Source organism: Zingiber officinale, chromosome 8B (assembly GCF_018446385.1).
Source record: "Zingiber officinale cultivar Zhangliang chromosome 8B, Zo_v1.1, whole genome shotgun sequence".
Classification (NCBI taxonomy): Eukaryota; Viridiplantae; Streptophyta; class Magnoliopsida; order Zingiberales; family Zingiberaceae; genus Zingiber; species Zingiber officinale.
The window spans coordinates 15,048,860-15,066,699 of record NC_056001.1 but is presented as its reverse complement, the minus strand read 5'-3'; the positions used below and the strand labels follow the sequence as shown (position 1 = coordinate 15,066,699).

At 39.3% G+C, this 17,840-nt stretch overlaps 1 protein-coding gene across 1 annotated transcript; it reads right to left on the bottom strand.

Moving 5' to 3' along the window:
- Positions 1-3,352: 3,352 nt before the first annotated feature.
- Positions 3,353-5,712, bottom strand: LOC122016769 (acyl-coenzyme A thioesterase 2, chloroplastic-like). The gene is made up of 5 exons (XM_042574163.1): positions 4,883-5,712; positions 4,599-4,776; positions 3,978-4,468; positions 3,746-3,874; positions 3,353-3,670 (listed from the first exon to the last, which is right to left on the bottom strand). Exons 1-5 carry the CDS (start codon positions 5,612-5,614, stop codon positions 3,527-3,529), a joined length of 1,674 nt encoding a protein of 557 aa, XP_042430097.1. The 5' UTR covers positions 5,615-5,712; the 3' UTR covers positions 3,353-3,526.
- Positions 5,713-17,840: the final 12,128 nt, after the last annotated feature.

Here is a 17,840-nt window from a genome sequence, read left to right as displayed (position 1 = left end):
CCTACTTCCTTTGGCTCTCGTCCCTCGGATGCATCCAAGCCCGCGGCTTGTCTCCAATGCCATCCTTCGCGTATGCCTCGAAGTCGCTTCCCTCGGCCCTTGTCCTTGCTGCCTTGTCCACGATCCCTCAGATGCATTCAAGCCCGCGGCTTGTCCTCAATGCCATCCTTCATCGGACCCGAAGACATCAAGCTGAGTCATATGTGTCACCTGCAGTCCTACACAACTCAAGTACACATATTAAATACAAGGGTGAACCTAACTTAAACCCTTTGCCCAAACACCAAAACACATGGTCCCGCGGACCATTGGGATTGCTCCAACAATACCAACATTCATTATAATGACCATACTTCTTGTAAATACAATCATGAGATTTAGTTTTATCATAACTTCATCCAGTGTTTCTACCTCGTTCATGACCTTGACCTCGGCTTCCACCATGGCATCTTCCACACCCATATCCTTTTTTATTATCTTCAATTCCATCATTTTTATTTTGAGTGTGCTCATTGGAGTTAAAAGTACGACCACCTCTGTTAGGACCAAAAGTAGCTAGAGGGGGGGGTGAATAGCTCGTCGCGTTCTCTCGGTGCGCTTCGTTGCTTGGCGTTGCTTGTTTCTTCTTGGATGTGCAGCGGAAAATACAGAAACAAACACAAAACGCTAACACTAGGATTTTACTTGGTATCCACCTCACAAGAGGTGACTAATCCAAGGATCCACACCAACGCACACACCCTCCACTATGAATAACACTCCTTTATGGTAAATACCAAAGGCGGAGAAGCCCTACAACACTCTCAATACAAGAAGAAGAAAGGGAAATACAAGTTAAGCAAAAGCTTACAAGATGTGCAGTAAAAACCCTAACCCTAACTTCTTCCTCTTGCAATAGATCCGCCTCTTGACTTGGAAAACCTCCAAGAACCTTCAAGAACTGGCGATCACGTGCTTGTAGAGAGCTGTGGAGGAGCTGGAATGAATCTGAGAAGAGCTCGTAAAGGGATGCCGAAGACCACGCTCGCCTGCGGCTTTAAACCCGACGCAACGGTCGGATCCCGATCGATTCGAATGTTCCGAATCGATCGGGGAGGCTTTGGATCGATCCATGGATCGATCCGAGCGCTGCTCGAGAAGCGCTGGATCGATCCACGGATCGATCCGGCGCTATCGCGCCAGCATCGTCCCGATCGATCGGCCGATCGATCGGGACCTGATCGATCCACGGATCGATCCGGAAGCTTTCTGGAAGAATGCGGATCGATCCACCGATCGATCCACATCTGGATCGATCCACGGATCGATCCGAACAATTTTTTGCCCAAAACCAAGTCCCAAACCTCCTAACCAACATCCGGTCAACCTCGACTGTTGGTACATCATGCCTCGCATCCGGTCACTCCTCGACTGCCAGACTCCCCACCAGTGTCGGTCAATCCCTTTGACCCACTTGGACTTTTACTCGTCGTGCCAAGTATCCGGTCACTCCATTGACCTACTTGGACTTCCACCAGATGTCTGGTCAACCTTGACCCATCTGGACTTCCTTCCTTGCCAAGTATCCAGTCAATCCTTTGACCTACTTGGACTTCCCAACACCAGATGTCCGATCATCCTTGATCCATCTGGATTTCCTTTCTTGCCTGGCTTCACTCACCAGGACTTTCACCTAGCTTCACTCACTAGGGTTTTCCATCTGCCTAGCTTCACTCACTAGGACTTTCACCTAGCTTCACTCACTAGGGTTTTCCATCTGCCTAGCTTCACTCACTAGGACTTTCACCTGGCTTCACTCACCAGGATTTCCTTCTGCCTAGCTTCACTCACTAGGACTTTCACCTGGCTTCACTCACCAGGACTTTCACCTAGCTTCACTCACTAGGGTTTTCCATCTGCCTAGCTTCACTCACTAGGACTTTCACCTAGCTTCACTCACTAGGGTTTTCCATCTGCCTAGCTTCACTCACTAGGACTTTCACCTGGCTTCACTCACCAGGATTTCCTTCTGCCTAGCTTCACTCACTAGGACTTTCACCTGGCTTCACTCACCAGGATTTTCACCTGCCTAACATGCCAGTTAGGACTTCCCAGTCAAGTATCCGGTCAACCTTGACCTACTTGACTCTTCTTCGATCAATATTTTATTGTCAAACATCTAAACCCAAACCAAGACTCAGCTTGGTTAACCAGGTCAACCTTGACCTGAGGGATGTTGCACCAACAACCTCTTCCTCTCCTTGTACAAGTCCTTCTCGTTGAGGACCTCCTCTGAATGATTCATTGAATAATAGTTTAGCTTGGAGTGCTTGCTCCAAAGTTCTTCCTTTACTTTTCTTCAATATTCTTTGTTCATATACTTGAAGGGAGCCCATAAGCTCTTCCACAGTCATCATCTCTAAATCTTTTTGATTCCTTGATCATCACAACAATGAAATCAAACTTTGAGTCTAAAGACCTTAAGATCTTTTTTATAACTCGAATATCTTTTAGCTCCTCACCATTTCTTTTCGTTTGATGAATAATGGAGATAACTCGGGAGAAATAATCAAAAATTATTTTTAAATTCTTTTTTGTGGTGTTTCAAATTGAGCTTACAAGGCTTGTAGGCGATTTTTTTTTACTTTATTTACTCCATCATATGTTGTCTTCAATGTCTCTCAAGTTTCTTGTGACGTTGTTGAGCAATCTAACTCAAAAGTGGCTTCATCAACCCCTTGATAGATAGTGAATAAGGCATTCTTATCTCTTTTCTTCATCTCCTTAAGAGCTTCCTCATACCCATCGCTTGTTTCGGCTATACTATAGTTGGTCTTCACAAGGTCTCATACATCAAGGGAACATAATAAAGCCTCCATTTGTATACTACATATTCTGTAGTTGTCTTTGGTTAACTTTGGCACTTGGAGGGAGCTCGTCGAATACCAGATTTGTTGTAATTTTGGTGGATCTAAGATAACGAAACAAGAATGTAGGAAAGACTTTGTAAAAAAAAAAAATTGTGGAACCGCCACATCAGCGGCCCCCCTAGAGCCGGTCCCACGGATATGGAGGGAGAAAGGAAAGACTTTGTAAGAAAGTATGAGGATGGGAGAGAGACTCTACGAAGAGGAATGTTTACCACTTGTTATTGATAAATGATCATCATGCAAGGTGTCTATTTATACACTTAGATTCATGCTTCCACATCCTTCTTCAATTAATACATCGCAGAATTATTAGTTTTTGTTTTTGTCTATACTAATGACTCTTACCATAAAGAGTTTCATTGAACTTAATAGATAATTGAATTTTACTTAGTTGTTAAAGAGTCACATGAAGTCCACTTGATTTTGACAACTTCTTTGCATGGTTGATGAAATCAAGTTGTTCTTGGCATTGTTCTTACATAGTTGAAGAAGTCAATTTTTCTTTGGAATAAGTTTACATGCCAACCAATATTAATGAATAGATTAACTGCTTCGTTCTTATTTCTAGAGTGCAAGGAGAACAATCTTCCTACTGAAAGGATGCCGATCTAACCTAGTTAACCAAATAATTTTTCAGCATCCATACGCTCGAGGACTCGACGGGCTTCTTCTTCAGTTGCAGGAACCACATTGCGAATCTTGAGTCCATTCTTTAGGGCATCATGATTGACAGTGAAAGTGAAGTAGAATGTGTTTGAGACCTGCACGTTGATGAAACAATCAGGCTAAGCCGTGTATATGTAGATATTCCATGATACTTGTGACGAAGCACTTACCTCGCTGGTTCGAAGCTCAGGTCTTGTTACATGAGCAACAACTTCAACATTGATCAAAGGTTTCTCCGGGTTCTCTAGTTGTGTATAGAGAACGCAAGATTTTAGTCGCAAGAAATCTCCTACATCGACCTGAGAAAGAAGATAAAAATTTTCTATAAAAGAAGAAAAAGAAAGTTTAATATGCTACACAAACAAAAGAACAGTTTCAGTGAGTGAGTTTGTTAATACTCACTGGTTTCAAGAAATCAACATGGTCTAGTTCAAGAAAGGAAGGCATCTGCCCAACAAATGCATATGCAGTAGATAAGGCCAATTCATACGCCAAGTTCATCAAAAATCCTCCAAAAATACGGCCATGGAGATTTCTCTGTTGAGGTTGGCAGATTAGTGAATTTTCGAGTCGGGTGTCTCTTATCAGAATGCTGTCTCTATCCGCTAATGCAGGCATATCACAAAACACACGGCCTTCTGCTAACAAATCCTTTAACCTCTTTGCATCATCGCCATGGAAACTATGGACACCAGTTTCGTATCCTCTTTTCTGTTCCTCACGTTTTCTTTTCCGGAGTTTATCCTTTTCTTCTGCTTGTTCAAACAGCAACTTTTCTTGCTCAGTTTGGGGTGACAAGCGGTTTACAGGAGCTGACTTTCCGGTTTTTGAATCGCGCGCAACGAATGTGAAGTTTGCCGTCAAGGCCACAGGATTTGACGGTTTAGAGTCATCTGCAACAAGAAACCAAGATGAAAACTGAAAATTTTGAAGATGGAATGATGCTTTTAACCGTGAGTGAGACTTGAGATGGACATGTATAAGGGAGGAATATACAATCATTAAAGGAACGATCATGAATACCTTGTTGATTCTGTCTAACTTCAATTTGGATCTCAATGGATGAACGACCCACCCAAGTGACAGCACCTTCTATCTTTAGATCAGTGTCCACACGCAATGGCTTCTTCAGAACCATCTTATCCACAGAAGCAGTGACCAACAAGAGAGGCCTTGTGGTGCTATCATCATCCGAACAGTGCTGGAGAAATGCAACAATAGCATGTTTGCGATTTTACGTGTTAAGGGATGGGAGAGAATCTAAGACAAAAACTGTTAACCAGATAAGCTTGAGATCAAAAGGGTACCTTCACGGCAATCGTCCCGGCGAGAGCATCAAGATCCTCCAGCAACTTTTCGATTCGGACTTTATACCATGGATCACGGTACTGCTCTCTCAGTATGTAATCGCTTGAGAAATTGTACACGATCCTCGTCCTGCTCTGCGCCGGCGTCCTCGTGAGCAACTCCGTCTGCGGTGGCCCGTCCTTGTCCGGGTCCAGAAGCCTCTCGAAGATGCTCGAGCGCGCCTCCCAGAGCGCCTTGGTCACCGGCGAATGGTACATCCCCGGCCACAAGCTGAGCGGCTTCCGGACCGACGACCCCGCGTCGATGTGCGGTGGAGCTGCGTCGAACGGCGACGCGAACGTCGACACCACGCGAATTGGCGAGGCTGGCTCCGCCGCCGCCGCGCCGGCGGAGGGTTCCTGTGGCGCATCGTTTCCCATGAACCTGATCGGAGAGGTGGAAAAGGGGGAAAGGTGCGATCTTTGCGAGAAATCCGCCGATTCCTTACGAATTCGTGAAAAAGAAAGGAAAATAGATCTCGACGCGGAAAGATTCGATTTTGAGAGGAAATTTATGGTGTTTTGTGGAGGAAATTGGGGGTTCGGATCGGCAGAAGGCTTTGGAATCAAGGATTGCTTAGGGATTTCGGGGAATCTGTGGAGGTTGACGTAGGCGTGGGACGAGGATTTACCGCGGTGGAAGAGAATTCTAGAGAAGAAATATGCAGAGCAGCGAGCGGATGCCGGGTTCATGATAGAGTCAGTCAGAGAGGGAAAGGAGCTTGGTGAGAAGGTTAGTTAGGTTACGAATCGGTGGTCGGTTGAATGGAGTGGTTGTGCTCCAATAACCTTGGACGGGAGGATGGGAAATCTAACCAGCAAAAATGATTTTTTAAGCAAAATTAAAAAAAAAAAATCAAAAGAGAGGCCTTTAAAATCAAAAGAAAACTAACAACATTTTACTGGTATATTATATTTTAAAATATTCTTCAGTATGTTAGCAATATTAAAACATTTTTTAAATATTTTTGTTTTATTGATAAAATATTTCTCTCAATTTAAAAGAACAAGTAGGTATTTAGTTTTTCAAAGAGAGACATTTTAAGGAAGGACTAGCATACTATGATCATTTTCCTGAACCTGACCTACCAGAATTAGTTCTAACAGAAGAATATATTGACAAACTTCATCAAGAATTGCCTGAGCTTCCTGGAGTAAAGCACAGACGATATGAAAAAATGGGTCTTCCTATGCAAGATGTTCCCTCTCCATCCAGTGATAAAAATGTAGGGGAGAACTAAAATCTTGAGTAACTTTCAGAAATAATAGATGCTTTTTCTATTAGAATGGTTATAATTCATGAATTTTGTAGGTCGCTGACTTTTTTAATGCCATTGTTGGATTTTTATTTTTATTGGATAAATTCCTTGAATGAGCCTTTCTAAGTTATGGTATAAGATGACAACGTTAGTCTAGCGTCTTCGTCAATTCGTCACAGAGTCAACATGGAGGAAGTAAATAACGGATGACTACTAGTCTTTGGAATAATAACTAGCGCACAGAGGAGTCATTTACCTCGTCTATGTCGAGATTCGAACCTTATATCTCATGATGGTAACACCTCATGCGTTAGCCACTAGACCGTCCCGAGAAGACAAAGAACCTTTCCAACTTATTTCTATAGCAAGTGGTTATTACTTCTGTAAGGAACTAGGGTGTTAAATACGTGAAAGCGTAGCGAAAAACATCTAGTTCCTCCAGAAAATCCATGCGAAAGGAAACCATATACTAAGATTTACATGAGAGAGTGTTATACCTTTGTTGCATGTCCTTCGCAATCCAGACAGCAACGTTTCTTTAGATACGGATCTTAGCACGATCAAGTGATTGCGCCTCTATGATATCCACACGAACAAACCTCATTTGTCTCACAAACTCACAAAGTGGAGAATGAAACAACCAAATGTTGTGCTAGCAACTCTTCTTGGAAGTTTCGGCCAAGTGGAAGAGAGGAAGAGGAATAAGAGCAAGAACACAAAAAACTCATTATCAAAATGAATCCAAAAACCCTCTTTTATAAATTCATGAAATTACCTTATGTCTTAATGCCAATTGTCTTAATTGACATTAATATTTGTCTTCATCCAATGTATTCAATGCATGAGCAATTCAAATTATTCACTTTTCATCCAATGCATGAGTAATTTAAGTTGTATACTCATCTTTCTTCATAAATTCAAATTCATGAAATCACTTAATAAGTCAAATTCATTAATCATCAATCCAATTGACTCAATGAGTCTAATTCATGAAATCACATAATGAGTCCAACTCATTAATCATCAATCCAATTGACTTAATGATTCTAATTCAAATTGGATTCAATCCAATAGTTGGATCTAATTGAGTTTAACTTAATGAGTCTAATTTGAATTAGATTTAATCCAATGTTCCATCATATGAATTTATATCCATTGACTTTTTTTTTATGTGTGACTCAATACGTTCTCGTAATGTTGGAATGTATCCAAATCAACATTTAGATACATAAGCAATGAATGACATCTAGCAATACTTTGTTGCTACCCAAGTGATAAGAATGTTGAGATTCGATTTAATCTTTCTGTGGCTATTATCTTGTATGACTCAATTATTCTATCCTTGATATCTAGATTAATCAATGAGGCGTAGACCGTGTCATCCTCTTATCAATCTTTGTGTTTCTTGATCTTTAAGTAGACACACTCAATCAAATAAGTTCAATATCACATATTGACTCATTTAAGCATGGTCATGCATTCTTGTATCTTACTAATCAAGGGGCCCACAGATATCACTTTCGTTATATGGAAGGGATAGATCTCATATACATCACTCATATCCCTTCGCATAACTTATTGTATACCTAGTCATTGACTTTATGGTTCACCCTGTTACGAGTGACGTTTGTCGATAACAAAGTATATAACTTCTTATGTAGGAAACTGTAGTGACTTCAGGTCTAAGAACTATTCATACTAATAGTCACATCAGAATGTTTATGACACTCATATAATGATCCATGAAACATTCTCATGATGGGTCATTCAATATATATTCTCTAATATATACTAATGTGTCAACTTGATATCTCATATCCATGACTTGTGAGATTAAATCATCCGTTGACCTATATGATAGTCTCAACACATTAATATTGTCCTTGCATATTAATGCTTGATTAGAAATAGTCAAGAGTAGTGTTCTATGTATATCTACAATATCTCACTATCAAATCATCCAATTGATATCACTACAAAAAATACTATTATTACCGACTGAATATTCCGTCGATATTCGGTCGATATATGACATTACCGACGGAATACCGACGGAAGTTATGGTATCGGAAGTATTTTGGTCGGCATTCACTTTACCGACGGAAAAGTATATCCGTTGGTAAGTACCGACTGAAGATATAATTCCGTCGGTATATTACCGACTGCATTTTTTATCCATCGGTAAAAAACCAAACGGCGGTAAACGGAGTTTCCGATGGAATCACTGAGTCCGTCGGTGATTACCGACTGAAGATATAATTCCGTCGGTAGTATGCCGACGGAATCACTGATTCCGTCGGGACCTACTGACGGAATAACTGATTCCGTCGGGACCTACCGACGGAATAACTAATTCCGTCGGGAATATATCACAAAAATCACTGTGCTTTTTCGATAATTTACCGACGGAAACTGTAATTCCATCGGTAAAAAACTGGAAAAAATTTGAAATCCAGCCCCTGTTTTGCTCGTTTTCCATATACAATTTTAATACAAATACAAACCATCACAAGCGATGGCATCACAAACACAATCCACACGATATATTAACAACATACAACAACAAGATCACAATATAAATCAATCTACAATCTTCAAAATACAACATACAACAAATATATAAACATAACTGAACGACAAATAGAAAATCTCCAAACTATAATAAAATCTAAGTATCAAGTTCTCACAATCATAAGTATCTAAAAGTACATAAGTGAACGACAAATACAAAATATCCAAAATACATACCATGATACATCACTTATACATATATCCGAATATAATCCTGTAAAAGTCAAATACAATATATTATGATTAGATTAAATTGATGCAAATGTAATATAACTCAAACATTGTTATATATAACTAATTTTACTTGTAAAAAAAATATCTGGATTATATTTTGGATAACCAATAATAGTGGTGATGGTGAATGTATTAGTATGAACTCCTGAAACATGTAAAACGCTTTAAGATAAGCATCTAATAATATCCCAATACAATAAATATATTTGACTTAATGAATTTCTAAAAAAATCTAAAAAAAATCAAATTATAGTTAAACATACCTCAAAAAAATCTAATCATCAGCGGGGTCTAGGTCTGATGGGTCTAGGGTCTCCTCTGACTGGGGCTGCTGTGATGGGTCCCATCGTGCAATGATTGCTTGCATCTGGGCCAATGCCTGCTCCTGTGCAGCCCACTTCTTCTCCCACTTCTGATCCATAGTAGTCATTTGAGTCTTCAAGTCTTGGTTTTCTTTTCTTAATGACTCTACCTCAGAAGAAGAAGAAGAGGAACTCGCACGGCCCCTAGGAGTCCTCAAGCGATCAAATACCACCTTGGCTTGGGAACCAAGGCCGTAGAGGGAGGAGTTCTTTGTCCTTCCACCCACAACATCATAATAAATTTCATTTATTTCCTGGGTGGATAGATCCTGTGACTCCCCTTCCTCTACTGGTGGTTGAGATGCCTAAGCAACCCTGCTTATCATTTCCTCCTGTGTAGAAAAAATATATAATTTATATATTATACACAATTATTAAAGCTAATTAATCATTATTAAAGATTAAATATAAATTGTAAGTTAATAATTCAAACCCCAATGTTCTTTGATCGATCATCAATATATGTGTCATCCTTTCTCTGGTGAGTCTTGAGAAAGATCTCCAAGCAAGTGGGTTGTCTTTCTAAAGAACGTTCCTGCATGCACAAATAAGTTTGGCTAAAATTATACAAGTTCATTAATAAATAAAAATTTAATTTATATAACTTTAAATTAAAATCACCAGATCCATAGCGTGCTCAACAATGGATCGAGATCCTGATGTATGCCGAGCAGATCCGGTACTCGGGCCACCTGGCTCTGTATTCCTATTCGCTCGAGCTTTTAGAGCCTTTGTCTACCATCTTTCTGCATACCAAGTGGTCGTCCATGCACTTCATATCTCGTCGGATACATAAGCAGGCCGTGTGTCATCCTTTCTCACATAGTATAATAGGTCTTTGTACAACTTGACACAATAAATATTCCAAGTTTTTGCAAATTCTACCTCGTGCCCCTCCTCCCATGTATATTTTTTCTGCAATTTAAAAATAAAATTTTAGAATATTAAAGGATAAATATAATGTACATATTCAATTTACTTACCACAAATTCTTGATAATAGAAATCCTTAGTTCCAGCATCTACATGTCTCCATGTTGTCCCAGATATGCAGACTCTTTCCTTAAATTTCCGTGTGATATATGTGGATACTCGATGGCCGTCGGGAGTAAACCTACATATAAGCAATATTAAGACATAAGATATATGTTATAAATAAAGAACTTGAATTACTAATAATAAAAAAATACTTACGACTCTCCAACAACCCTAAGGATGGTGGATCCACGGAGTGGTGCTGGAAGATCTGCCATGATACCTTATATCTACAAAAACATATTACAGCACATCATAATAAGTCTTTAATAACATGATAAATAAGCAACAAAACATGATTAAAGCATAACTTACTAGATGAATAATAATGCTAAAATTTAATCAATGCTAGACTCTGGAAGCATTTCTACTCAACATTAACAGTTTGTAACTCGTCGTCGCTAGACTCTGTTAGTTCAACAAAATCCTCACTGCTGGATTTCTCTCCATCATCTATCTCCTCGTCAGTGGCATTACCATCTACAAGTAATTGTGATGTAGATTGGAGTTGTGAATCAATCGAATGTCTCTCTACTTCGTCATTCTGAAATGCATCATGGTTTTGAGCAGTAATAGTGTTCGACATTTCTATGGTAGAACGAGACTTCAATCGACAAACAGACAACCATTCACTAACTCTTCTTCTCTTCGTAGAATATTCAAGATAAACAACCTGACCCGCATGTATTACAAAAATGAAAGGTTCAAACTTATTGAACCTTCTGTTTGCATTAACCTCTACTAAATTATAATTTGGATGTATTCTGGTACCTATTCTTGGGGTTGAATCATACCATAAACATTTGAACAACACACACCTTTTTATCGGTAATGCAGGATACTCAACCTCTATAATTTCCTCAAGTCTATCATAGTAATCAAACTCAGTGTTATTGGTGTCGATAGATCCTTTAACGCAGACACCAGAATTAAAAGTTAATATCTGCGAATCTCGTTGTCTCACATGAAATTTGAGACCATTAACATAGTAACCCGAATAGACCATTATTTGGCGTAGGGGTCCAGATGCAAGATTCAATATTCTATCATCTTGTACATTAGATATTCTTCAGTTTTTCACCTATCAAAATAGTAATAAGAAAAATTAGGACCAAATTTATTTTAATAAAGAATTATGAAAATTTCTCTAACTCACATATATTTGAAACCATAATGTAAATTCGGTCTCTAACTTTTCAGCAACCTCACTTGCAGTCATTGATGGATTTTGAAGATGTAATTCTTGCTCATACAAGTTTTGAAAAAAGATAATTATAAGAAAATTAGGATATCAAGCAATTAACTACAACGAAATAAAAGCTTGATTAGAGAAGTTAACTTACTTTATGTAGGGTTTGACCTCATCACAGTTTAAGAGTATGTATGTTCTTGCAGCTGTTGGAACCCCAAGGTGTTTTGATGTGATCAAACAAGCTAAGTTAGATCCTGCGTTTGTTTAACCCTTGTGTCTAAGTGTGCAGGAGCTTAGGAACACAGGAAGTCGAGCGGAAGACGCGGCTAACGAGAAGGACGGCACGGGGAGAGAGCCGACGGGCTCGGTGCGTCCGAGGGACGAGGTGACCGCGGAAGAGTACACCGGCGGACGAGAAGAAAGTGTGCGGCGTTCGAGGGACGAGAAACCGGGAAGGAAGGCTGCTCGAGGAGAAGGCCGGAACATGGGTTCGGGTGAGCCCTATTCCGGAAGGCCGAGATCACCCAAGCAAACGGAGTCAGAGCGAACAGACCCGGACCGAGATGAGCTGGATCGAGACGAGCTGAACCGGAATTGACTTTTCAACAGGATCGAGTTTTGACTCGATCCGACCGTTGGGGGATAAAATTTATCCCCCCCAGGGCGCCCGGAACCCTTCCAGGCGCCCGGACCAAGACTATAAATATAGTCTTGGTCCAGAAGCTTAATAGTAACTACTTGTAATCCAGTGCTTTCATTTGTGTTATTTCTTTCTGTGCTTTCAACGCTGTAAGAGGCTACTCCGCCCAGAGGAGAATCAATTAGTGCGCCTTCTTTGCCTTGGATTAGCAATCCTCTGATTGCAAACCAAGTAATTCCTCTGTGTCTACTTTCTGCCTTAATTAGTCTCTGCCGTTTTAATTACAAGTTCTTTTAAGTTAGTTGAATATCCGAGAAGGGTTTTTGGTTTTAATTTTGTAGGGCAATTCACCCCTCCCCTCTTGCCGGCCTTCAAAGGGACCTACAGCAGCATGGTATTCTTGTTGAGTTAACCATCTAGAAACAGATGCACCCATTGGTTTACCAGAAAATTTGAAAATAGAAAGCATCGATGGATCTATATTCTGAGTATCATCGAAATTTCTAGGACATTTGTGGTGTCTGGTTTTAACATTATCAGCAAAATAATAAGAGCAAAAAGAAGATGCTTCCTCCACCAGATAAGCATTACATATTGACCCTTCAACTCTTGCTTTATTACGAACATTATTTTTTAATTTTCTCAAAAACCTTTCAAATGGGTACATTCATCTGTACTGCACAGGACCAGCTATTCGTGCCTTATATGGTAAATGTACCGGTAGATGTTCCATTGAATAAAAAAAACTTGGTGGAAATATGCGCTCCAACTTACAAAGTATGAGAGGAATGTCAGTCTCTAGCTGAATCATATCAACCGTCATAATACACCTCGTTGTCAAATCTCTGAAAAAAAAACTCAACTCTGTAAGTGCTTGCCAAACATTATTGGGAAGTAAATCATGAAAAGCTATTGGAATAAGTCTTTGCATGAACACATGACAGTCATGACTCTTCATTCCAAACATCTTTAATTTGTTCATGTCAACGCATCGAGTCATATTCGAAGCATATCCATCTGGAAATTTGATTTCTTTTAACCAACTACATAAAGCTTGTTTACCATCTTTGTCCAATGTATAACAAGCTTTTGGAAACTTATTGGTTGTTTCATTCTGATGCAACTCTGGTCTGTTGACTAGTTCTTTTAATTCTTCACGTGATTTTGTAGTGTCCTTAGTTCTTCCAGGTACATTCATCACAGTGTTAAAGATATTATCAAAAAAATTTTCTCAACAAGCATCACATCTATATTGTGTCGAATGAGTAGATACTGTTGGGACCTTGACGTCCGCTAGAGGGGGGGGTGAATAGCGTCTCACCCAAAACCTTACTTCTTATAATGTTAGTGCACAGCGGAATACAAAAACAAACTAACAAATACGAAAGTTAACCTAAAACAAGAAGGAAGAAGACAACAAACCAAACACAAACCCTAACACAAGGCGTTTACGTGGTTCGGAGATAACTTGCTCCTACTCCACGGCGTGTCCGTAAGGTGGACGATCCCTCAATCCGTCGGTGGATTACTCCCCGGAAGACCTCCGGCTAGCTCAAACTCCTTGTGGGTGGAGAAACCTCACCACAAACTCACCAAGACCTCTTGGACACAAGGAAAACTCTTGAGCACTTGTAGACTACTAATTAGACCTTAACCAAGTCTAATTTCGTCAACTCAAACCAAGCTCCCAAGCTTTGGTTTTATAGCCCGCGGGTTGAAAACCTCGCCTACCAGTCGACTGCTAAAACATGCAGTCGACTGCCCTCTGTGGAAATTCGACCGTTACACCCCAACGGCTCGATTTCACACTAACCGAGCGATCGGAGACATTCTGGACTGCTACAGTACTGCTACAGTAACGCTACAGTAACGCTACAGTAAACCCTAATTCTTGTATTTTACTCCGAGTACAATCTCTCAGCACTCGTCCCTGCCCGACCAACCTAGACCTAGCCTTCTAGCCTCCTCCATCAGCCTTGCGTCCCTCGGATGCCTCCCCATCCTTCACGTCTTGCCTTCTGGAGCTTCCATCGGCCTTGTCATTGTTGTCGGGTCTTCCTTTGCCAAGAGGTCGCGCCTCCGGGACTTCATCCATTGCCAAGTTACACTTGGACTTACGTTGCCAAGACTACATGCTTGGACTTACACCGCCAAGACTCATCCTTGGACTTTCCTCCTTTGCCAAGATCACACTTGGACTTCCTTGTTGTACCTGTATCCTGCACACTCACAATGCATATCAAATACAACAATAAACCTAACTTAAACCTTTGCCCAAACATCAAAACCTAGGGTCACTAGATTGCTCCAACAATCTCCCCCTTTTTGATGTTTGGCAAACCGTTTAAGTTAGGGAAACAATATATCAATAATAATGCAAATAAACATGCAATCTACACATGCATAAATCATGGAACCTAATCCTAGGCTCCCCCTTCACCTAAGCTCCCCCTTGAGTTAGGATTTCTTGCAAAGGTAAACTTCTCCCCTTTTGCTAATAAATGAGCAATCGCTCCCCCTTCACCTAAGCTCCCCCTTGAGCTAGGATTTCTTGCAAAGGTATGTAAGTTCCCACTTAAACCTAAACTTCTCCCCCTTTGCCATACATCAAAAAGAGCTCCAACAATATCCCAATTATCGGACTCTTTGACCTCTAATGACCATAGACATCATGTATTAATTTCCCATAAGATTACATACATGTTCACCTCTCTTTTAGTCATTTTCTAGTGCTGAAAAACAATTTTAGACCGTATCAGTTGACTGCAAGAAGTACCAGTCGACTGCCCCCATGAAAACGAGCTTACAGAGACATTCTGTGCTCGTGAACAGTGTTACCAGTCGACTGGTAACTGTACCAGTCGACTGGTACACTATTCATGAAAAAATCAACCTTTTCTGGCCAACTTCAGAAATGCGCCAGAAATTCCACAGACCTCCAAAAATCCCCAAATTTTGTGGAGAGGTCTATTATATCAATATCTACTTGGGAAAAATATATATAAAAATATATCTATCACAGATCCCAAGATTGACACAAAATTCAAAACTAGCTAAATGGTTCAATTGAACCTTGACCTAAAGTCCTAGTTTTGGCTTCCTCTTGATGTATCTGCCCATACTAAACCATAATGCATCACTAGCATTAGTTTATATGGCATCTATACATAAAAAAACTAATTTTCATGCAATATGAACCCAATTCATATTTCTATGCATGAAACTCAACTCAATTGTGCCAACCCACTATGTTAGAGACTTAAGTTCGTCTCCTAACCATTTGGCACATTTGATAACCCATCTACCATGGGTCCCAAAGGCTCTTCCTAACCTTAGGAATCTTAACCTTAGTCACCTCCCTTGGTGACTCATCCACTATGGCTAAGCCACTTCGGTGCACCTCGGGTGATACTTGACCTACAAAACTCACCTTCTTAACCTTGGACACCTTGTCCTTGGTTAATTTCTTCTTGTCCTTAATCTTGGACACCTCATCCTTGCTATAATAATATGCTACCCTAGCATATTCCTTCTTATTGGCCTTGGATGACTCTCCCTTGTCCTTGGTAACACCTCCCATACCAATGTCATGTGCTACCTAAACATTTGACCTCCTTTTGGTCTTTGAAAAAATTTTTATGTTTTCAAAGAGTAACTCCCCCTAAAAACATGGTCAAACTCCTATCATTGCACCAACAATGACTTGGGGTTCCTAAATAATTAGGAAAACCAAAACTTGAAGTTTTGAGGTTCAAAGTTTAATAATGAAATTAAATCTCAACCGAAACTTCACTTTGGTTTTTCTTAACCAAACCATACTTGTTTTCATCATGAAAACTCATGTAGACATTATTTAGGGTATACTTTATCAAGGAAAAATAATTTTCTATGAAAATACTTCCTATTTTCAAAGATTGACACAAATTTAAAAACTCTTGAAAATTTCAATGTTTTCTCCTAGTTTGTGTCTAACTTTCCAATGATGATTACTATCAAAAGATAGTCTTCACCAAGGTTTTTCAAAAGTATTTTGAAATCATTTTTAAAACCAATATCCAACCACGTTCTTTGGGCTCAATGCACATGACTTGTACATTAGCTTTCCCAATGATTGGAAGACACATAACTATGTGTTTTGATGAACCTAAAACTCAACAAGATGCACTAGATCAACATCTTGAGTTTAGTTCACCATCTTAACATCTCACTTGTATCTAACGTGTATTAAAACACATACAAGTCACCTTATAGTTCTTTGTGAGATGTATATTTGGTCTTGCCCTAAACTAAGGGATCATGCATCTCTATCTAGGCATTGTAAAAATTATGATCATCCATCTAGGATGCCACTTGATATAATCCCTCTTGTTGGGATATTTACCATTTATAATAGATGCCATTTGTCCTTAAATAACAAGGGAATTAAAGTAATGCATGATGTTACATGGCATACATCAAAATAAGCAATTTTCAAAATGAAAAGCAAGCTATAGCTACATGATGTATGTATGACATGACATGGTATTTTGTATTTTCATAATAAAATATGAATGCTAAATATAAATATGATGTCATGACATATGATAGGCAAACAAAACATGGCAAGTTAGCATAAATAAAATTTACCTAGATTACCTATCTAAGTATTCTTAACCCTAGCTAACTCAAAATTTAACCCTAAATTGCCCATGATTTTCCATGAAAATGCCAAAACCCAATTTTGACATTTATTTTTTCCTTTCTAAAGTTGTGCCATTTTAACTTAAACAAATTTCTCAAAGTATGGTACATTTTACTCTTTCCAAGAGTAAATGAAATCAAATTAAAACTTAGATTTGCCTTTTACCTTTTAAGAAAATATCAAAACCCCAACTTGGCATTTCTTATCCTTTTCTAAATGTGTCAATTTAAATTAAGTTCAAAACCTCAAGGTTTGACACATTTCACTCTTCCAAAGAGTGAACATCTTACATTATGACCTAGATTTTTCTTTAATTACTCTAAGAAGATACCAAAATCCCAATTTGATATTTCTTATGTTTTTCCACATTGCGCCAATTTAATTCAAACATAATTCCTTAAGATTTGCCACATGTTACTCTTTTCCAAGAGTGACAATTTGGATTAAGGTTTACATTTCCCTTAATTCCATAAGAAAATGTCGAATTCTAAATTTGGCATCACTTTTGCTTCTCTCTAGTGTGCCAATTTAAATTAGATTTAACTCCTCAAATTTTGACACATTTTACTCTTTCAAAGAGTAACACTTATCATCCTTTTCATTTTCAAAGGTTAACAATCACTTTGAAAATGCTCTCAAGTGTCAACTTTCCCAAGGTTGGGTTAACTACCTTTCCAATTGGAGTTGACACTCTCTAAACCCATCTAGGGTGTAGAGAATATGTTCCTAGGAACCCAATACCTATTGGTGCTCCTTGGATGCTCTAGGTACTCACTAGGGATGACTTCCCTAGATACCTTCCTAACGACCTTTCTTGGCTTCTTAGAAGCCTTGGTCACTTCCACTAGGTCACTTCTAGAGTTAACTCCCTTTGTAACCTTATTTGTGACTTTATTAGGCCTTTTTGGAGCCTTAGTCACATTGGTCTTGCCAAAAATACTCTTAG

Coding starts and splice junctions, on each gene's coding strand:
- LOC122016769 (XM_042574163.1), bottom strand. CDS start 5,614: ATGAACCCGGCATCCGCTCGCTGCTCTGCATATTTCTTCTCTAGAATT. Junction 4,777..4,882: donor CCGGGACGATTGCCGTGAAG/GTACCCTTTTGA, acceptor GCATTTCTCCAG/CACTGTTCGGATGATGATAG. Junction 3,875..3,977: donor ATGTTGATTTCTTGAAACCA/GTGAGTATTAAC, acceptor CTTCTTTCTCAG/GTCGATGTAGGAGATTTCTT.